The sequence below is a fragment of the Prionailurus viverrinus genome, chromosome C1 (genome assembly GCF_022837055.1).
Source record: "Prionailurus viverrinus isolate Anna chromosome C1, UM_Priviv_1.0, whole genome shotgun sequence".
Classification (NCBI taxonomy): Eukaryota; Metazoa; Chordata; class Mammalia; order Carnivora; family Felidae; genus Prionailurus; species Prionailurus viverrinus.
The window spans coordinates 4,773,462-4,796,378 of NC_062568.1; the positions used below are offsets into that span (position 1 = coordinate 4,773,462).

A 22,917-nucleotide genomic window follows, 5' to 3' on the forward strand; every position below is an offset into this window, starting at 1 on the left:
AGATATCTCTCAGGTCCTTCTAGCCTTAGAGATCTATTTATGAGATGGTCCTGTGTGGTCTTGTGCCCAAGAGCTTAAAATATTAGAGCCAGACTCACCGAGGTATAAATCCCAGCTATGTCTATTTGTAGCATTATGATTTGGGGCATTATATTTAACCCAGTGACTTAGTTTCCTCACCGTAAAATGGGACTAGCAAGCGTGCCCACCTCATAAGATTGTTGCAAGGAGTCCAGGAGATCATGGATTCAAGCTACACAGAAGAGTGGCCGGCAAAGGGAAGTGTTCAAGAGGAAGTAGCCGCGTACCGATTCTAGCCTTCTAGCATGTTATGATTTAACTGCACAGTTTTTTGTTTTGGGGGGGGGGATTGACAGGGATATTAGAAATACGGTAAGCATTCTGATTTCAAGTGTTCTATCCATTGGCCCGTTAAACTATACATTTTGGAGGGAATTCAAATATTTTACGGTTCCATTTCTAGCTACCATATTGGTCCAGAATTCTCAATAATTCTAGTATATTTTGCTTTTTGGCTCCAAAAATGAAGTTAGGGTTCTTAGAGATCACTCCCTACCCTGGTGGAAGGGTTAAAGGCGTTGGGCATCAGTGAAGTTCAAGTGTAATAACATCTTTCGGGAAATACTAGAGAATAAATGAAAATGGGCTCACGAATTGAAATTATCAGGTAGAACTCCATCGCAAATGGGGTCACGTGTTTGGAATTAGCCAGTTCTGTGGAGCTAGTTGGAACTGATCCCACCACCACTGGTGCTGGATGGAGCACCATGTTCTAGAATCATCCAAAGAATCATCCTTTTATGGGATGGAGTTTCCTATTTTAAGACCTCATCTGCCTTACGCCAACATCAGAATAGAAAATAACTTCTCCCACCACTCCTCTAGTCCTCCCCACCCTGTCCCACCCTTACCCACCATATTTGGCGTTAGGGATCCCCAAAGGGCAAATCACACAGCGATTTCCTGCTCTAAAAATAGATTGGAACGATGGCGGAAAACTTTGGAACAGGCATAGGTGTTAAAGAATTCCATTAGTGTTATTGATGTGTCACATTATACACTTTTAATGGGATCATTAGCCAAAGAAGAGAATAATAAAAATTTTAAAGCTGGAACAAAGCTTAGAGGTAAACTAATCCAAATAATTTATTTTACAGATGAGAGAAATGAGGAGGGGAGAAGGGACTTGCTCAAAGTCACACAGTGGCAGGTCTGGGCTCAGCACAAGGGAGTCTTGAGGGATCTCTTGAGGACCGTAAGCTGTCCTACATTTCATGATGACACCCCAGAGTCTGGGTTATTGGAGTAGCAAAAGATGCTTATGAAATTCATGAATTCATGGAAAACATATTGTAGAAAAAAACAGGGCCTCTATTGTTATACTTTCTTACCATTATTAATGAGTCTTTTGGGGAAAAGAGCGCAAAATTGTCCCATGTGGATATCAGCCCTGAAGCTTAATAGGGAAAAGCTCAGTTAACTCACCAGAGACTAAAATGTATACACATCGCCACCACATCTCTTAATTCGGCATAGTGTTCTAACATCCGATGTTTAGCTGCATTGAAAAAAGCAGATATCAGAGGAGGGAAGATAAAAAAGTTGACTTACCGCAGGCAGCCCGAGGCGAGCAAGGGTGACTGTCAGCTGACTGTGACAATCTCAGTGGGGACACAAATGGAGTGCTCAAAGCTCGTGCGTTGTCAGTCGGAAAGAACGTGACCTGAAATGAAAGTGTTCAAAATTACAAAAAGCACGGACCGTTTGTGCTTTTTTACATTGATTTGTGTTTATTTACAGATGCAGGGGGAGTGTTTGTATGGAGTTCGTCTCCGACGAGTTTCTGGAATCACGATTGAACCCAGGTCTGTCTGACTCTGGTGTCTGAGTTCTCACCCGCTAGAGAAGGTTGAGAACGTTTATGGAACAAGTGAGAGACAAAATTAAAAACCACCAGCAGAACCATCATCTAGAGATAGCTGTTGTCAGTAATTTGGTAGTTTTGCGCCTTTGGTTATTTCCCCCTTGCCTTGATTTTTGTTTTGTTTTGTTTTGTTTTGTTTTGTTTTTGTTTTGCTATCTCAGCATCGGTCTCTATTCCCATTCTTATCCCTATTCCTGTGTACATTTTTCAAACCAAATAGGAGTAAAGCTGGGGGACAGAGATAGGCAGACTCTGTGAGTGTGTGTGTGCATGTGTGTGTGTGTGTATTTGTGGAGGTAGGAAGCACAGGACCCGGAAATGATGGGAATCTCTGACAGCCTGAACCCTTTTTTGGAAGCGATGCTTTTCAACAGTTGTGCAGACTATGGGGGAAAGACGTTAGGGGATTCTTTGTGACACACAGTAGGAATGCATTTTGCCTTGGGATGTGTTCTGTGTGCACACGCAGGCATTCGTGCTCACGTGCACACCCCCACAGAGCTGAGACGAATGTTTCGCGAGGTAGCATGTGCCTTTGTTATGTGGGGCATGCTCTGATATTTTCTGTTCTCTTTCCTATTTCATGTTTAATTTTCTTTTCTTTTCTTTTCTTTTTTCTTTCTTTCTTTTTTTTTTTTTTTTTTTACCATGCTGATCGGGACTCATTAAACTGATTTCACAACCTGTGAAAGATGAGCTGAAAGTCCTGAGTTAGGAGTAGAGGAACCCCAGTGGTCAGATGGAAAAAGAGCGATCGAAGTACTTTTCTTCATTTCACGTGTGTCTTTCCTGGAAAACGGGGGCAGAGGGCAAGCCCTCACCCAAAACACCCCCGTTCCCACAACCAGCCACCAGGTTACATTTCTGACCTTCGTGGGGCTCCAATTTTGGTTTTTGCTTTTTTTTGTATTGAGTGTGAATTTATTTTATTTTTTTAATTTTTTAATGTTTATTTATTTGAGAGAGAGAGAGAGGGAGGGAGAAAGAGTGCATGAGCCGGGGAGGGGCAGAGAGAGGGAGACACAGATCTGAAGCAGGCTCCAGGCTCCCAGCTGTCAGCACAGAGCCCGACACGGGGCCCAAACTCACGAATTGCGAGGTCATGACCGAACCAACATCAGTTGTTTAACCGACTGAGCCACCCAGGCGCCTCGAGTGTGAATTTCGTTTTAGTTAGGAGAAATAGACACAGGAATAGTTTGGAAAGGGCAGAATAATATTAAGAAAATATTTTAAGTTAAAATTCTGGCAATGTGTCTGTCCACGGGTAAGTAAGCTGCAGCACCCAGAAGGGGATTGTAATCTCACACCCCCGAGTGGGTTCTGCCACACCCCCGAGTGGCAGGTCAGGTGAAGAGTATTTGCACGTGCATCACAGCATAGAGCATTGAGGGGGAAGGGCAGGGTTCAAAATTGCATATGTGCTAGAATCTGAAATCTAAATGTTTGTACAGATCTTTTTTCTATTTGCACTTTCCAACTTTTAAAACTGCTGCAAACGTTACTTTTTATAACCAAAAACAAAAAAAAAAATGAGTTTTTTTTCTCCCCTAACCACTTTTTAGACTCTTTAGATGAGGCTTCAGTGCCCTTGTGGTTTCCAAGAAGAGGAAACTCCTCACAGGGAGTCTCAAATTTGCCTCTGAATTTTTCTCAAAGCCTATATTGGTGACACGTTGAGGGTCGCAACTCCGGCCCAGCCCTCCGCACTCGCAAGAGGGTCTCGTTCCCTGAGGGTGTTGCTGCCGTGGTGTATCCACGGGGCCCGTGAGTTAGCTTGAGAAACAGGTGGATTTTGGTGATTTCTTTTTTCAAAAAAATTTTAAAGTTTTGAGGGAGAGAGAGAATCTGAAGCAGGTTCTGTACGCTGTCCGTGTGGAGCCCGGTGTGGGGCTCGAGCTCACAGACTGCAAGATCCTGACCTGAGCTGAAATCAAGAGTCTGTCGCCTAACCAACTGAGCCACTCAGGCGCCCTGGATTTTAGTGACTTCTCAGTGTGACTAGACAGCATTGTCACTATTTCTCTGCTTGTCTCAGGAGTGAGCACCAGAAAGATTCTGTTTTATGACTCGAATCTGCACAATCGCATGTTCCTGCACTCAAACACATTCCCATGACATAGTGACTGTCCCCAGAAAGCATCGACTGATGGTACTAATCCCTTGCGTCGGTTCATTTTACCGCTTCCTTTAAAGACTTTGGCAATCAGTGCATTTCACTGTAATTAAATAATTCATGTTTCCCATTATAGGACAAAAAATGGTATGAATGTTTTTGAAACACAAAATGTGACAATGTCAGAAACACGTCATTTTAAAATGTAAATTTCTGGAAGCTTCTAGAAATATCCTCTGTGGAATACTGAACTGGGCTCTGGGCACTGTTTGGCATGTAGAGAGGGGCACAGGGGCAGAAATAATTGTTCTGTCCGGGAAAGGACTTGGTGATTCTACCTCAGCAGTAAGAGCTAATTGACATGTGCACCGAGCTAGAGGAAATTGACCTCACTAAATCCACATTTTATACCCTTTTGTAACTTCAAGGCTGCCTCGAAACTCAGGTCAAATTATCTGGGAGACAGATTCTGAAGCAGGGATTTATGTGCAAGAGGTTTGCTGGAGAGTTCTGTAGGGAACCACACCTGGAAGGGGCTGGAGCAGGACTGGGCAGAGGAAGGGGAAGCTGGAGAACACGTCTACGATTTCAATTCTTTTCAAGTTACCGAGGCTTGGGTTATAGAGCAGTATATGGACTATGTGGGTTACTACTCAGGTGCACTGAAAAAGAACACGTGCTCCGTTCTTCTTGCCTGCAGTGTTCTATAAAAATCAATTGCTTTAAAATAGTTACTTTGCAAAGCAGACAACAATACATCTTGAGCAAGGAGAGCAGCACTTCCCTGGGTTCAGAGGGGTCACGGAATCTGGGAATTCCAGATTTCCAAGGGCCTCGATCTGTGTTCCCAGCCAAAGCCTCAGTGTCTCACCCCTTCCCAAACAGGGTGCTGAATTTGACACAGAACTTTCTCTAGTGGAGAATTCAGTGTTCTCTGGAGCTCTACTCCCTGTACAACCGATTTCTGGCCTGATACCCAGCTTTCTCCTCCATGTAGATGCAGGAGATGAGACTCTCTGTATACGCTGGGAAGGAGGCATCCTGGCTTTCGCACCTCACGGTCATCAGCGTCTGCATATCTGTGTCTTTCTCCAGTGTACCCACAGCACTCAGCACCAGTTATCTGGTTCCATAATCCTTATAATTACTGTTTCCCCTAAACCCCTCTAATGCCCGAGACACTGCGCCCATCAGCACATTCCTTTTCATTTGTATCCCATTTCAGTTCACTCACCAGTGAAAGTTCTAACAATCGCCCTGCTACAGTGCTCTAGAGATGATCACTGCCCTAGCCGTCGCCATCCGGTGGGTGGTCCATCTCCCATATCCCTATTCAGAGTCTGTAAGCGAGTGAAGGAAGCAGGTTTGGACAAGAAGAGAAGTTGACTCTGGAGGCAGTTGCTACCAAGGCTGATCGGGTGGGAGGCTGGACTGGCCGTCTACAATCAGACGATCACCCCCCACTGGGGTCTTTGTACCTCCACAGCGACCAGTCATTGGAAGTGGGCTGCCCCCAGGGAAGGAGCATAAGCTTGGGCAAGTCAGCTTCCTTCGGTGACGCCCAGGGAGGGATTCGCCTGTGGGCCACGCTCCCAACCCTGGCCAATACTCCTGGCTGCTGAGGCGGCGAGCACAGTGATCCCGGGGGGCAGATCTGGACTGCCCGTCGCAACGTCCACTACATGATTACTAATCAATAATTCCTGAAGGCAGACTACACCTCAGACAGGTCATGGGTGATTCCTGGCTCCTTTTCTTCATCGCTGAAATATGACCAGTAAAACTGGAGCACAGCACCCAGAGACATAGTTTCTGCACTGATCCGGTTACAACTCCAGGTAGTTAGTTAAAGGCAAAGATTTAGTTTCCTCCTCCTTTCTCCCAATTCTCCACCCATGAGGCCAGCGACTTTATGCCTCTCCCTTGTGGTTTTATTGGAATAGTCCTGGGAATCTCTGACGGAAGGCCTTCCCTGTCCAACGGAGCAGCTCTCGCATCACAGAATTGTACACGGAAGCTTTGAGTTAAGCAAAGGCCAGTGTAGACCGAGACTCTTTCTTACCACGGATGCTCTTTCCAAGATCACCTACTTTCTACAAGCTATGTCCAACACATTTTTCCATCGGTTTTAGGATAAGTAATTCTTGGCTTTGGCGATAGAAGTGGGAAGACAGAGAGAAAAAAATAGAAATCGAGAAAAAACACAAGAGATTGGTTCTGTGTGAAATCAGCTCAGATGGAGAAGGGGTGAGGTGAGAAGAGAGCATAAGGTGTGGCTTCACACAAGCCCCGCCAGGAATGTGTTTGGGATCATGCGGCTAATCAGTGAGTCGGGTCTACACTAGAGGGCAACAAGGACCCTCAGAAACCAGTCTGCAAAGAACAGCGGTAGCATAGACATGCCCCTTCTCTGCCCTAACTGTGGGGAAGGCGGATCTGAGCACCAGCCTCCATTCCCGTCCACTCTTCCAGGCTCTCGCTGGAACAGGAGCTGTCTTTACCTGTCCCCAAGGATGGGCAGCATGCTGTTGACAGGGACAGTGTCTCAGAGAGGATGCCAAGGGCTGTGGAAAAGCAGATACCTTCATGTTGATGGCAGATTGCACTAGAAGAAACCTACCTGGATGATCGTATGCCTGGAGGACAGCCCGCAGCCCATCTTCCTGTCAGAAGGACCTACTAGAAAAGTTAGCAGGCACGACTCGAACCCATGGCCCACGCAATCTCAGGCTAGGACAGGGGTATGCAAGAGTAAAACACAAAAAGGAACTCAGGGGGCGCCTGGGTGGCGCAGTCGGTTAAGCGTCCAACTTCAGCCAGGTCACGATCTCGCGGTCCGTGAGTTCGAGCCCCGCGTCAGGCTCTGTGCTGATAGCTCGGAGCCTGGAGCCTGTTTCCAACTCTGTGTCTCCCTCTCTCTCTGCCCCTCCCCCGTTCATGCTCTGTCTCTCTCTGTCCCAAAAATAAATAAACGTTGAAAAAAAAAATTAAAAAAAAAAAAAAGGAACTCAGGCTTTATTTGTTGGCCAATTGGGTTTCATGTTAGCACTAATTCTGATAAATCCGTTAGCAAATATTGAGAAGGATTCGGGGTTTAGTGGGAGAGTTTAACACTTACTAGTTTCCTGTATTACTTATCTACCATGACCCAAAAAGCCACCCCAACACATAGGGCTTAAAAAAAACAAACATGTTGTTTGCTTACAATTCTGTGGGTCAACAATTTGGGCTGGTCTCAGCTGAGTGGTTCCTCTGCTGGGCTCACCTGGGTCACTCATGTGGCTGCTGTCCTTGAGTGATGTGACTGAGCTGGGTGTTCTTTTTTTCTTTTTTTAAGTTTATTTATTTCGAGAGAGACAGAGAGAGCAAGAGGGCACAAGTGAGGTAGGGGCAGACAGAAAGGGAGAGAGAATTCTAAGCAGGCTCCGTGCTGTCAGCACAGAGCCCAGCGCAGGACTCGAACTCACGAGAGGCGAGATCATGACCTGAGCTGAGATCAAGAGTCCGATGCCTAACTGACTGAGCCCACCAGGCACCCCGTGAGCCGGGTGCTCTAGGCTGAGCTCACTCATGTCGCCTTGGCCTCTTTTTAACGTGGTCCTCATCTCATGGAGGCTAGTTCAGGCTTCTATTTGCCATGATCTCAGGTTCCAAGAGGGTGACAGCAGAAGCTGCAATGTCTTCTGTGGCCCAGGCTTGCAAGTTCCACAGTGTCACATCTGCTACATTCTATCGATCAGAGCAAGTCACACGTCCGCTGAAAGAGGTTACTGAGAGACACATGACCGCCAGCTGACTCTGGAGCTAGACAGGGTCAATCAGAGGTTCGTCACCCCTCCCGCCCCCATCCTTGAAACGTACTCTGCCCACTGTTCCCCACCTTGGGAGCTGTTTTCAAGGACGTAGCCTTGATAGAGTAAGGTGTTGTTGAGACCATCCGGAAGGTATATGTGACTGAACCCAGTTAGTCTGGCCGGCCGCTGGGGAGATCTACTTGTCTTACAGGCCACTCAAGACAAGCCTCGTAAGTTCCCTTGCTTACTAAAATTGCCACTTGCCATTCTGGAGCGACCTGACTCTTTCTTCCGGCTCCCTTTGTCCTCTGTGTACGGGGGCCAGTTTATGAACCAACTATGTCCAGCAGAGATTCAAAGCGTGCGGATGAATTCCACCTCATAATGAGAGAAATAGGCAAGCCACAGTGCAAAGGGCTTTTGGGGTGTGGGCAAGGAGAGGGATGTCTGTGACCACTTTTGAAAATAATCTACCGCATTTCTGAGGCTGGGAACGGTATGAGGAAGTAAAGAATGATGACACACATCCTGGGTATTAACCAGTTAACCGGGTTTGCAAAGATGAGCTAGGAATATTTCCTTTTAAGGGAGGAAAAGGGTTATCTGAGCACCCCCATAAATACCTGTCACTATGTAGGGACAAGAGCCAGAGGCTCCATCACTATAGGGAGGTTCAAATGGCTTTAATGAATTTTCAGACTTTTCTGTCTTATTCATCTACAGCTGTTTTGGTGATTTTGAAATAAAGTTAATGATACCAAAAGAATGGTTTGCTCTGCTGAACATAGAACCATAATACATTTTGCTGGCCATCTGACTGAATTAGAAATGTAAATGAGCTTCAATATGGTTGATCACTTTTGTTTGAGAAACTAAATCAAATAAGTGAAATCTACAAATATTCCAAATGGAAATGACTTAACCGCAGGAAACACGCACCACTTTGTGAGAATTTGATCATTTCAATGATAAAAAGGGGGCAGAAAAGTAAAGAGATGAAAACTATTGTTTTCTGCACATCCACTATGTGTCAGGCACGTAGCAGCCCCACATGCCCTCACTCGTGGCTCCTAAAAACCTTAAGTAATATTATCACCCTTTTTTACAGATGAAAAATCTGAGGTTCAGCAGGCAAATAACCTGCAGAAAGTCATCATCTAGATAGTTTGAAGGCTGGGATTCGACCTGGGTCTCCCCATTGTCCTAGCTTCTTTCCAGCATTTATTGAGACTGATACATATTTTATACAGATATTCAAATTATGCACATTTTAACCTACTTTAAAAAAATCTATAATTATACCATAAGCATTTATTTTCCAGTTGCAACACAGCTGTATAATTATCCCTTTTAATAGCGGCGTAATATTTTAATCTATTTTTCATATTCTGGACCAGAATTTAGTTCACCTTTCTCCTGATGTGGATATTTAGGTTGCTTACCTCAGGGCTCAGAACCATGAACTAGATTAAAGACGGCTTACAAAATCTTCTAGGGATGATTGTGATTTTTTTTTTTCTGGACCCAAACTCATGTTTATAAGTCACTCTTTTTGTTTTTCCGGTCATTTTTCTTGAAATAGTATTTATTAAGATCGTTATGGAGGATTATGCATGACATGAGGCACGTTTCTGTGTACCTTGTTTTCTATGTACCTTATATTTCTCCTCATGGCACCAAAACACCTTGCTTATTTCAGGAATGGTGCCTTGCCCTGAACAGATCTGTTCGCATTGTAAAGCAGCTCGATCAGACTCAGCAGGAGGGCGAGGTTGGGAGAGATCAGAATGCACGTCCCAGCTCCGGCCAGTAGATGTCTCTATTTCATTCACCTTCTGTTGCAGGTTACTCCTGAATGGGAAGCCTCGGGAGCCAAACTGATGGGGGTGGGGGATTGTCCCATCCCTTCTGCCACCTTCCAACAGCCTCCACCTACACACCCTCCCCCGCCCCGCCTCGGTCTCCTGGTTAGTGGCACAAAGGTAACTGAAACAGGAATGTCGGCGAAACACGGTCTCTACCAAATCTGTTTGCAAAGTGAACTGGTAACTGAGAGCCATCTCTACGGAGAGGAAGCCTTTTCTCTTTAAATAGCACCATACGCTGAACTAAAAAGCTGTATTACTGAGTCATAACAATTAATTACACTCGGAGGTGAGAAGACAGGATTTAACGCTCTAATGCGATTTGAATTTAGGCCGGTATCTCATCCCGCTGCTATTTAAAACAAAATCACTTTTCCACGGAAGCATCTGCAACTGAGGAGGGTTTCAACGCTTGAGTCTGAAGACGTCGCTGGCAACCGAATATTCCCGTTTTAGCTTCCTGAGAGGTTTAATATGTACATTTGGATTTTCTAGATTTTCGTAATGAAGTGCATCTCTTTCTGCTTTGGGATTTGACAAAAGAGAACTAGGAGGCTGGGCAGGTCTATTATTCTCATCAGGAGTTTTCTAGGTGTGGGAGGTGCGCAGGAGGAGTTATTGGGAAACTAAAAATAGCATCTAAAACAGACCACATGACCAGGCAATCAGAGATCATACCCACGGAGGGCTGATCACCTCAGCATAAGGGGTTTATTGGTAGGTCCCGGGCAAGTGGGAAGTGGCCGAGAGAGTAAGGCCTGGTGGTTTTCCGGCAGGGGCTGGAGGGTCCCGTGCTCCTCTGGGGAGACAGAGACCAGCCCCTGAGAAGCATCTCTGTGGCTCTGCGAGAGCCTTTCAGGGCACCAAGGGTCTTGGATGTGCCAGGGTAGGGGATGCCGACTCACAACTGCAGGGTCCTGAAGGAGCTGCTTGGAGCCTTGGTGAAGAACACCGGGTTGGGGTGGGGGGGGAAGCCCTGCATCTGAAATCCTTACTGTGGGCTCTCCTCTGGGAGACTCTATAAATCTCGTGTTCCCCAAGCCTGGGGAGATGCACTAGGAGGATCCGATGAGCTGAGGGCAGCATTCCAGACCGCTCTGATATCTGGAAATCACACCCCACCTATGCACGAGATAGCACAGATCCTTCTGGGCATGGGGTGTTAATTTTCATAGTGCCCTGGTTGCTCGGGACTCAGGCTGTGCACCTGTCCCAGTGCCCCATGGTATGTTGTCAGAACGCTTCCCCTGCCAGCCTCCCTGCTCCCCAGACCCCGCCTCTCAGGAGGCCTGGGCCTCGCATACACCTTGCTGCTCTTACTCTCTCTGTTCCTGTCCCTCATCATTTCCCACCATGTTCTCTGCCCACACTCTTCATCGGCCCTCCAGACTCAGCTCAGCTACCCCATCCTGCCGAGGTCCCCGTGCCCCCAGCCCCAGATGGTTGCTCTTTTCCTCAGGCATTGCACGGTCAGAGCACATCAAGGGGCTCCGAATTGAGAACTCCCGCCTGGAAGTCACCTGTGCGTGCACACTCTAAGCCACTCACTGGCTGTGTCGCTTGGATGGTGACCTAAACCCTGCCAGCCTCATTTATTTAATCCATACGATGGGAATAGTAATCCTTATCTTGCCTAGTTGTCAAGAGGATGGGAAGGGCCTGGCCTGTTCGGGAAAGGAGTTGTTTTAGGATGCAAACAGTAGCATGTGGGCCTCGAAGCCTGGGAGCCCACGGCGGCCAGGCTTTGGGTTCTCTGAGCCTCCTGCAGCGCCTGGCACATCTCTGGAGGGATGAAGAATGGGGGCCCTGTGCTACGTGCCTCACTGGATACGGCACCCCAGTCCTCTGCCCAGCGTCCCATCCCTCACCGTGCCCATTTTGGGGTCTTACTCCAGACATTCCCAGGGTCCCACTCTAAAAAGAGCTCTCCTCTCCCCTTCTTCCCTCATAAGCCAGCCCTGTTTTATTTCTTCCCTACCATGCCTCACCACCTGACCCAGTACCCGTTCACCTATCCTCTTGGTCACGGACCGGCGTCCCAGCTAGACTGAAAGCTCAGGAGAGGAGGCACCTTTCTCCCGTCTTGGGTCCTGTGCCTCTAGATTTCCCCCCCCCCCCCCCCCCCCCCCCGCAGAGCCCAGCATCAGCCTGGAACATAATAGCTGCTCAGTTAACTCCACTGGCAAGAATGAATGGAAAGTCTGTCGCGCCTCACAGCGCCCGGGCGAGTCCCAGGCACTTCAAAGATCCCTGCCGAACCTAGCCTTTCGGGCCCTGCCCTCCCCAGCCAGTCTGTCCCCCTCTCCCAGACCCCGTCCCGCCCCCACCCCCACCCCGGGGTCCCGCAGGGGTCGGGGGCAGGGCGGCCGGCTCTGGCCTCCCCGCTCCGGCGGCGGGAACTGGCGGCCCCGGGAGTGCTGGCTCTCTGGCGGGCGCCGGCCCCGGGCATGCTCAGAGCGCGCAGGTCCGGGCGGCGGCGGCGACGGCGGCGGCGGCGGCGGCGGCGGCGGCGGGGGAGGAGGAGGGAGCGGTCGCCGCCGCCGCCGCCGCCGCCGCCGCCGTGCGCTCGCGGGCCCGGGCGGAGCTGCGCAGTCCTCTCGCAGCTGCGCCAGGACAGCCGGCGCGCCGCCGTGCCCACAAGTTGCCGGCAGCGGAGCGCGGCGCCGCCTCCTCTGCTCGCGGCCCCCCTGCGCCCACCCCGCGGCGGCGGCCGGCTCCGGGACGAACGCCCCCGCGGACGCCGACCCCAGATGTAAAGCGGGACCGCAGCCCCTCGCCCCCCGCCCCCCGCCCCCCACCCCCTGCCCCCGGCGCGATCGAGAGTCTCGCCGGCGTCTCCTCGGCCAAACCCCGGGCTGGAAGATGTGGCAGCCGGCCACCGAGCGCCTGCAGGTAAGGGGCGCCCGCACGGCCGGCCGGCCGGCCGGGGGCCAGCCTGGAGGAGGAGGTGCCCCGGGCCCGAGGAGCCCGAGGGGGGGCGCCTGCGCCCCCTTGGCGGGGATTTGCCCGGAGCGGTCGGTCGTGGAAGAGCAGGATGCTGTCAGCTTAGCCCGGCGCCGCCGGGCACCCGGCGGGGGCCAGACGGGGGGACGTTGACCAACGCATCGCTTCGGGCGTTACAACTTTTGGCTTCGGGTGTTTGTGTGCGTGTTGATATGTCGAAGCTTGCACTTTCTGACCAGCAATTTTAGATTGCATTCCGCGGGCACGATTTACTGATCTGGGGTTAGGGTTTTGGCATCCAGATTTTTTTTTTTTTCTCTCCGGGAAAGACAGAACAAATGATTTGTGGAAACATCCATTTGCCAGTGTAATTTGGAAATATCAAACTTGCTTTGACTTGGCCATGGTATGCTATTTATTTTATTTTATTTTATTTTATTTTATTTTATTTTATTTTATATTTCACTTTATTTTATATTTCACTTTATTTTATATTTCACTTTATTTTATATTTTATTTTATTTTCCTGTTTGTTGGTGCTCTCCTTTCATCTCCCCTGAACTTCGGCTCCCCCAGATATTTGAAAATCGAAAGTTAAGTTCAGCTAGGAATAGTTATGCCCTGGGTCATCCCATCAAAAGTTTTTCAGTGCTGTCCACTGACATGGCAGACTGCCTTTAATTTGGATTCTGAAGCCAGGGTGACAGGAAGGGGGTCAAAATGAGAAGGAGGGATGTTTACAGAAAGGCGCTCATCCGGTGACACTTGGGACCCTGGAATTACCCAGACTGCAAGGTTTGATGACTGCCTTTTGCTCGCAAATATTGCCAAGAGAGAGGGCGGTTACTCTGCTAGATAAAATCCACCGAAACCTGCACTTAAACTTTTGGCAGGCTGAGAGCCACATTGTTTCATAGTAAACTTTAAAGGAGTGTTTAAGTGGTAAAATACGGAGCCCTTGGAGGCTGAGCTAGTCAGAACACTTAGTATAGTTGAGGCCAGGAACCCTGGCTGGCTTGGGAGGTTTCTCAATGAAAATGTAAAGCTCCAAAGGCAAAATGCAGACTGTCCCTTAGGTGCTGGGAGAGGCTAACCTTTGCCATGAGTTTTCATACTGAGGATTAACCTGCAGAGGGCATTGCATTTAGCAGAAGCAGATGCCCCACAGCCTGTTTCCAAGCCTCCCCGGGGCTTTGGATTTGTGGGGAGTGGGTTCACATGAACAGAATCTGAGACACCAGGCCAGTTCCCCAGGGTCTCAAACAGACGAAACAAGAGAAGAGACCTTTAGTCTTGGACACAAGGTCGTAGGTGACCGGCCTCTAACCTCCTTGTCTTCTTAAGAGAATATCAACATGGAGTCTGAGTGATTGACCAAAGGTAACGTAAATGTATTTCGGCTGTGACACCAGCTACTAGTCGTGCCATTTGAAGTCCCTGTCAGTTCAGGGCATGGCTTCTCTTCTGAAGGAAGAGGTGACCGAGGAGGATGGCGGGCTCCCCGTCCAGGTGATGAGGGTGGCTCTTTAGAAGTCCTTAGAGAGATAAGGCCAGACTTCCCTGAGGCAGCTTTTCTGGCCTGGTGTTCTGTACCTCTGCGAAGTTTGTGGATTTCGGCTCTTGGAGTTCTTTCTGCCGCCCTGTTTCCTTTAAGGTCTCCCTTGTGCTCCGGAGCACGTGACCCTGGGCAGGCGAGAGCTCTGGCTTGCGTTCAGCCAGGCGATCGTTCCTTTACTAGAAACGCCCTCCACGGCTCTTGTGTGAAATTTACACCTGTGTGTTTGGCACGAGCCTGGATTGTTACAGTTGGCTCTTGGAGTGCATTTATTTCATTTTAAAGTGTGCTGTCGAAAGAGCCCGAGGTTTGGGCTTTTGAAAGCCCAGGTAAACATGGCTTAGGCCTGACTAAGATCAAATCACTGTTGGAAGGTACTTCCCGACGACGTGAGTGAGGCTCAGCTTCATGCTCCCCAAGTTTAAATTAGTAAACAAGCCTGGTTCGCTTGTGAAGGTGCAGCTGAAGCCTTGTGATGACAGTAGCGAGCCAACTGGAGACAAATCTTCCTATTTGTGGCTTCTTTCCAAATAGCAGCTCGGCTCTTTTTAAAAACACACAATTTGTATGTTTTTACTTTTTGCTTCTGGGGGAGGGAGTTGTTGAGGGTGAGGTGGTGAGTGAGCTGTGCGTAATAATATTTTATTTACATTCCCGGTGGTTATGTTGGTCACGGTCTCTGTTTGCTGTCTGGGGTTTTTTCTTCCCCTTGCTGCCCTCGAGGCACCACCGTATAGGAAGGTTGGTTGCTGATTCCTCAGCGAACGGGATGCTTTATCTCGCCCTGATTCTATGGCCGTGGAGACGGTGATGGATGTTGTGCTGGATGGGGCTCCCACTCCTGAATGAAGGCCAAGCGCCACCCTTCTCACACAAACCCTAACCTTCTCGTTCAACCTCATTAATTTTTTTTCCTCATTAATTTTTAATGCAAGAATGCAATCTAGATGAGCTGGGGTGAAGGAAATCCTTAAAGGAAGCATTCCCAGAGCTCCCGAATAGGACTCAGGACCAGGGAGCCAATTTATTGTACAAGCACCTAGAAACAAAAGAGGCGAGGGGAGGGAAGAATGGCATTTGTTTCTAAATTGATTTTATGCGTTCCTACTAGGTGATGCCCATTCCAAGAGTCTGTGGCCCTGGCGGTGTGGCAGAACCTTGCTTAGGCCTGACCGTGACCTTCTAGCTAATGTCGGTCTGGCAGCCAGCCTTCTTGGTCAGAGCTGACATCTCTGACCAGGCTTGCTTATCACTATCGGTACTCGCTTCTCTGCCAAACAAAATGATGCCGATATTTCCTGCTTTGGGGTGTAGCTGACTGACCCAAATCCAGTAACGGGGCGCAGGGACCTGTTGCCCCGAGCAGGGCTGAGCTGAGCTGGATAATTTCTCATTCAGTCACACACACCGCGGCAAGTTCATTTGCTCCCTTGAATGTTAAAACTTCTGTTGCATCCCACTGGAGCCCTGGCTGGGAGTTTCTGCCATTAAAAATAGAATAGGATCAAAAGGAATGTGAAGATTTCAATTGCCACCCCAACTTTTAAAGATGAATAAATATTAATTCTTCCCTTTTCACCTTCTCCACCGCACAGCGGACTCTTTTTCTTGGAGGGACTCCAGAGAGTTCTACGTTTTTAAAGGAGCGGATCTGAGACAGGCTCCTCTCAGAAAAGCAAAGGGGACTTTTAGGGCTAGGGTATTGGTTTTTTTTTTTTTTTATTTTTTTTTATTTTTTTATTTTTTTTTTTCAACGTTTATTTATTTTTGGGACAGAGAGAGACAGAGCATGAACGGGGGAGGGTCAGAGAGAGAGGGAGACACAGAATCGGAAACAGGCTCCAGGCTCCGAGCCATCAGCCCAGAGCCCGACGCGGGGCTCGAACTCACAGACCGCGAGATCGTGACCTGGCTGAAGTCGGACGCTTAACCGACTGCGCCACCCAGGCGCCCCGGGTATTGGTTTTTTAAAAGACATGAGATTACTTCCGGCCTTGATATTTTACAACTTGCATGGGCTGCTGAGTTGCCTCAACTGTTGGGTGGGCCAGATCCCTTAGAAATGACAGACTCACGCAGGCAGGAGTACAGACACGTTTAGCCACAGGCAGGTGTGTTTTCCCAGAGCATATGTCTCCAGTGAGCTACCAGATACATTTCTCCGCAGGCCAGGAGAGGAGGAGAGCAGGAGAAAGACAAATGGAGACGGAGCTCGAAACAAAGGAGGCCAACAGATCCTTGCCTGTGGTGGAGTTATTACAAGGACAGAGTGGAATGTGATAATGGGAATGTTTGAGAAGCAAGTTCCGGCAAATTCTAAGTGTGGAGTCTGTGCGACTGTCTTCTCGTGAGGCGATCCATTAGGGTTCCAGTTTCCTCATTTGCCTGTCTTCCCTGAGACTGAAATTTCTCCATGGCAGACCCAGGAAATACGGAACTCCTATCCGTAAAGCTCACTCTTGGCTTCTCAGCCTGGATCATTTTCTTCCTCTCACTGCTTTCCTTTTTACTCTCATTTTGTCCAACGGCTGAGCATCAGCGCCTTTAAAGCAGGGTGAAATGAGGAAAGATCGGAAGAAAACCAGATCCTGCCCTCTTTCGTTGCCGGTTAAACTTTGGGCTGGCAGAGAGGTTCATGTAAAGAGCTTAAGTTCTATTGGAGGTAAAACTTGGCAGATTTTAGGAGGTAAGATTATGTTGCCCTTTCTCTGCCTTGCCTTATCTGATAGATTTCACCTTCACTTGGACTGTAGATTGTTCTAGACTTATTTCTCTACTTCTCTCTTTTCATCACTTCTCAGTGATGGAAGAACTGTCTAGAACGTCAGCTGGAGAGCGTTAGGCCAGGCCCGCCAGGCGGAGAGCAAACTTTGGCAAATCTGACACTTTTCCGGGCAGACCACATTGACGAAAGATACACAGAGCAAGGAAGGAACTGGCAATGGCTCGTTTTTATGGAGCACGTGTTGTGCGTGTGGCACGGGGCCGGGGGTTTTATTTGAATCATCTACTTCATTTACCTTCCATAGCCACTTTTATCCCCATTTTATAGTTAAAAAACCGAAATCCAAAGAGGTTAAACGACTTGGTCAGGGAAGGGTGGCTAGAAACGAGCTGAGCTGGAATTCCAACCAGGTGGTTTGGCTTCAGAGCTTGCTTCTTAACCACTTTTCTGTAGTACGAATGGATGAGACAAAGTAGGATGCTTTATTTTATTTTTGTGAATGTGTATTTATTTTTGAGAGAGAGAGAAAGAGCGCGAGCTGGGGAGGGCCAGAGAGGGAGACACAGAATCCCGAAGCAGGCTCCAGGCTCTGAGCTGTCAGCGCAGAGCCCAAAGCGGGGCTCGAACCCACGAACCGCGAGATCATGACCCGAGCCGAAGTCGGACGCTTAACCGACTGCGCCACCCAGCAGTTTGCTTTAGATGTGCTGGTGCTGTTGTCTATTAACAAATGGAATTGCAACAGTGGCGGGGTGAGTGGCTCAGAGAGGCTGCTTTCGTATCTTGTGTGGTTGCCTGGGCTGACCAGGGCTCCCCTCATCTTGGGGGAAGTAAGCTGTTATGTCGTACTTGAGCCGAGATTCCCAGGTGCCATTTAGAAGTCTCTTCAGCTGGAACACATGGCACTTATCCACACTAGAGACCTTGAGAGCTGGTCACCCAGCCTGATCTTGTCTGAAGTCCTTCCACGTTTAGACCAAAAACGGGGGGAAGGGAGGAAGGAGGTTGGGGAGTTCGGGAGCATTTTCTTGGAAATAAGGGATAGCTGCTCTTAGCGAGGCACGGGTTTCTCACCAAATTGGTTCTAGATTTTGTGATTCTTTTCACCCCTCTTAGATGAGTTGAGTACAAAGCGTTGGGCTTCATTGTTTTTAAGGAAACATCGGAGTTGTTAATCTGAGGTCTTTCAGGAGCAGAATGTTAGCTTTACATCATTGGGTCTTTCTCTGGGTTTGTCAACAAACTGTCCCCCAAGTGACTTGCAAAATGTCAGCCTTGGAAAAAACTCTCTGCCCCCTGGCTACCCATTGCCTAATTGGGCTGTTTCTTGTTGACTGTACTGGGTTATCTGGGGCTGTTAGGCAACTTGCGCGTTTTGTTTGATGTTCCAGATTGGCTCTCTCCTCCCCCCTCCCTTTACACTGACTCCATCCTACTATGTGAATTAGGCCTGTAGACTGGATCCTGGAAGAGTCCATCCCGGACGGCCCCAAGGCGACTGGGTGATCAGGCTGCCTTCCACGGGGCTTTCCAAAATAGCAAATAGCGGCAATTCAGGGAGTCGTTAGTGGTCAGCAAATAAAACTAGTCCAGCAACACTCAGGAACACCACAGTGTGCTTCACTCGGCCCCCTTGGGCACAGATCTGAACGCAGGCTTTGTTGAAGTAGAGCAAGAAGAAATAGATGAGGTCTTTGTCCAAAGACCTCCTTGGAGTCCAGTGGAATTAGTTGCTATCATTTTATGTTAAAAAAGAGTTTTGATCCCAGTGTAGCTGCCAACCAGTGACACAGCCTCAGAGTATTCACTAAGTCCGAACCCTCAGGCCAAGACCTGGAAAGGGACGGTCTCAGGAATAAGGCACAGACTTGTTTCGCGACCTTGGGCCTATTTCGGTGCTTCCAGAGTCTCATGAAGCTGGCTCACCTAGTGCTCGTGTCACTTGGGTTCCTCACCTTGTTGAGGTCATCTTCCCCATGTCTGATGGCCCAGACCTCCTTCCTCTCCCCTCAGCTGTTGCCGCTGAAGTCTTACTTTGATAAGGGAGATTCCAATAGCGAGAAAAACACCACCTCCCTCTGCTTGTTGAAGCTTATACACCAGTTGAGTCTTTTTATCAGGGTGAGCCCTATATCCAGTGACTGGTGTCCTTACAAGGAGAGATTTGAAGGCACAGAGGAGGCATAGGAGAGAAAGCTGTGTGAAGACGGGTGGAGAATGGAGTTCTGCTGTCACAAGCCAAGGATTGCTAAGGATTCTGGCAGCCATCAAAAGCTAGAAGAATCAAGACTGTGTTCTTAGAACCTTTGCAGGAACCGTGACCCTGCCGCCATCTTGATTTGGGACTTCCAGCCTCCAGAAGCGTGAGAGAATACATTTCTATTGTCTTAAGCCCCCCAATCTATAGTAATTTGTTATAGGAGCCATCATAAACTAATACAGTGATAACACCATGTTGCTCTTGACCATGTTCTCTGTATTTCTGAAAGTCTAGGGATGCCCGACTCTCATAAACTGGGACAAAATGAATGTGTCCATAGCATGCTCTTTTTATACCGAGTGTGTGACTTTATTTGCGGTGGATTCAAAGAAAATGAAAACAGACGTTATAAAACAACGAAATTACTGCTTCTTCCTCCCTCATCTGCTTCTGGTCAACATCCTAGGAAAGGTGGCAAACGGGGGCTGTGTTGCCAAAGGGAGCACGTCTGGAAAATACAGTAAATGTGCTTCAAGAGGTAGTTAACGTTGGTCATTACAATTATGGGATGTGAAAAGTAGTTGCTTTTAGGCGGATCTCAGTGGTACTTTTCCAGGCAGGCGGAGACCAAGGGAAGGCTGGGGTTTTATGCTCAAAACAATCCAGATCGTCAGAGTGTCTGCAGGGTCTCCAACAGGGACAAGTGTGGGTTGACTTTAGAGTCTGTCCGTGGCAGCCTCAGATTATTGTCTGGTTGATTGTTTGCATCCAGGTAGACATTGTGGTTTGTTTTCGCTTTTCACTTGGTAATTGTAAACATTATTTAAAAAAAAACAAAACAAACCTATTTCGATTGCGGAGCTCACTTTTAAGACAAAAAGTTGAGCGTCATGAGGAGTCATCATGCTTGCTTTCCTGGGCTGGCTCCTCTTTTCTTTATTTTATTAAAGAAAAAGTTTTTTTTTTCTTAAGTTTATTTATATTGAGAGAGGGGGAGAGAGAGAGAGAGAGAGAGAGAGCAAGGGAGGGACAGAGAGAGAGGCAGGGAGAGAACCGCAAACAGGCTCTAGGCCACCAGCACAGAGCCCGATGCAGGGCTCGAACTCACAAACTGTGAGATCATGACCTGAGACGAAACTAAAAATAAGACACTTGACCGACTGAGCCGCCCAGGGGCTCCTGGCTCTTCTTTTCGATGCAGCAGCTATGGCAGCAGAGACACTTGCAAGCCCGCCGAGGGCAAGGAGCCTGGGTTAGAGCCTCTCCAGTTTTAAAATGCTGTTTTCCCTTTCATTCTGTTCCTCAGGAAGGAGTGAATACTGCACATGGGGAAGGGAGGGGAGAGGAGAGCTGCCGCTGAGAAAGAGCCTCCTTCGTTGTCATCCTGAGAATAGTCCCACCGGTCTTGATCCCTTGTCCTGGTCCCTTGGAGACCCCGTCCCTGCCTCACAGCTTCTTTGTTAATTGTGGGTCTGAGGATAAACACACAGCTTCCGCGGGCTCGGGGGCCTTTCCATCAGGAACCGGCTGGCACTTCCCAGGTGTGTGTGACACCCCCGTGTACAAGTCACCCATGATGTGGGATAGCGGAGACAGCCGTCCACACTCTGAGTCTCCTGTAGATATTCCCTGGGAACCGAGCTGCGGGCCGGGGGGCCACGGTGCCGACAGGTGGCTCTTCTGCGTTGGGCCTGAAATTCTTGGTAGCCTAGTGCCTTAGTTTCCTAGCGCTGCCACAAGCCGGGCGTCCTAAACAACAGGAATTTGTTGTTGTCTCACCCATCTGGAGGCTGGCGGTCTAAAATCAAGGGGTCGGCAGATTTGGCTTCTTCCGAGGTGGAGAATCTGTTCCATGCCTCCCTCCTAGCTTCTGGTGGTTTTCTGGAAATCTTAGATGTCCCTTGGCTTGCTGGCAGGATCCCCAGGTTGCACCTGGCGTTCTCCCTGTGTGTGTCCCTGTACCTAAATTTCTGCTTTGCAGAAGGGCGCCAGCCACGCTAGATCAGGGGCCCGCCCTCCTCTGGTCCAGCTCATCTTAACCAATTACATCTGCAATGCCTGTTTCTAAGGTCACATTCTGAGGCGTGGGGGCTTAGGATTGCAGCATATGAATCTTTGGAGAGGCACGATTCAGCCCATAACACCTACTTTCGAATTTTCTTTTGAGTATCCTCTGTGCACCAATATATTTCTCGCTGCTTGAACCAACCACGGGGGTGGGCGGCGGGGGGCGGGGAAGCAATGAGAATTTTTTTCCAGATGGTGGTGCAGATGTGAAATGGAGTAGCATACCTGCTATACGTCATGGCTACTGTTTTATATTAGGTTTGACTAAAAAATTACAAAACAATATCTGCTTAGGGTGACAGGGTAACAAATCAGACAGCTTAGAAGTGTGTTAAGTTAATAAGCTTGTCCGTTTCTCTGTTCCCAAGTCTATCCATGAAGGAAACTCATATAACCTCTCTAGTAATGATTTTTCCACAACTTTGTCCAGGTTTTTGCAAAAATATACAAATGAATAGGTGCATATTTAGGTCTTTCTCATGTATTTCAGTTATATATATATATATATATATTTATATATTTATGTATATATTTGTGGTTTTATATATGTATATTATTGAAATATATTTGTGGTTTTATATATATATTATTGAAATACATGCATATTTAGGTCTTTTCATGTATTTCAATAATATATATATTTGTTTATATAATAAAAATAATAATGATATATATTTGTATGTGTCTCTGTATATATACATATATATAAATATATATTTATATACATTATATAAATATAAATATATATTTATAATATATGTACATAAATATATACTTATATATATAAATATTTTATATTTATATATATATAAATGTAAAACCATGATATATATTTGTGTGTGTGTGTGTGTGTATATACATACATATATATATAAAAAAATATATAAAACCATGAATGTTGTTTGCTTTACGAACCATCCATGGTTCGGCTTTCCATGGTTTCAATTACTAGCAGGCTGGCAACTACAGTCCAGAAACACACGATCCTTCTTCTGACAGATCATTAGAAGGTCAGTAGTTGCCCAAGGTTACATGACATGCTGACATCATTTGCCTTATTACAAGAAGAGGGATGAGTACAGGATAATAAGGTATTTTTAGAGACAGAGACCACATTCCCTTAACTTCAGTGACAGTATATTGCGATAATTGTTCTATTTTACTATCGGTGATTGTTGTTCATCTCTTACTGTGCTTAACTTACAAGTTAAAATTTGTCCTAGGTATGTATGCGTGGGAAAAAACATAGCATATAGGGGGTTTCGTACTCTCTGTGGTTTCCGACATCCACTGGGGGTCTTGGAACATATTCCCTATGGATGTTGGGGGGGGGGTTACTGTACATGTAGGTCCAACTCATTCTTTTTAAGTATCTGCATAGAATTTGTGGTACAGTTGGGACCACAGGTGGTTCCGTCCTCTCTCTGTCAGGGCTTGTCCGGGGGCGTGTCCATCTTCTTTCCTTGTTCTCGTGTAGGCAGTACTGTTTTAACTCTCTGGGCACATCCTTACATACGTGTGCGTCTATTTCTTTAGACCGGACCGGCGGCATTGGATGTGTGCAACTTTTATGTTTTAGCGGCTGTTAACGAAGGCCTTTTTTGAGAATTCTGCTTTTGGATCAGAAGTGTGTGCTATCCTGGTAAAGGTGCAAAGAATATAGTTTGCTGGAGAAAGGATAGTCTTTTCAACAAATGATGCTAGGGC

At 47.7% G+C, this 22,917-nt stretch overlaps 1 protein-coding gene across 2 annotated transcripts in view; it reads left to right on the forward strand.

The window, feature by feature from the left end:
• The first annotated feature begins 12,267 nt into the window (after positions 1-12,267).
• PID1 (phosphotyrosine interaction domain containing 1) overlaps positions 12,268-22,917 on the forward strand; it is a 230,285-nt gene continuing 219,635 nt past the window's right edge. The window contains exon 1 of one of the 2 annotated variants that reach the window (XM_047871723.1): positions 12,268-12,612. In XM_047871723.1, the coding sequence (XP_047727679.1) occupies positions 12,583-12,612 (30 nt within the window). In that variant the 5' untranslated portion in view covers positions 12,268-12,582. Of the gene's footprint in view, positions 12,613-13,824; positions 14,044-22,917 lie in introns of those variants that run through there. The other variant, XM_047871726.1, reaches the window with a different exon arrangement.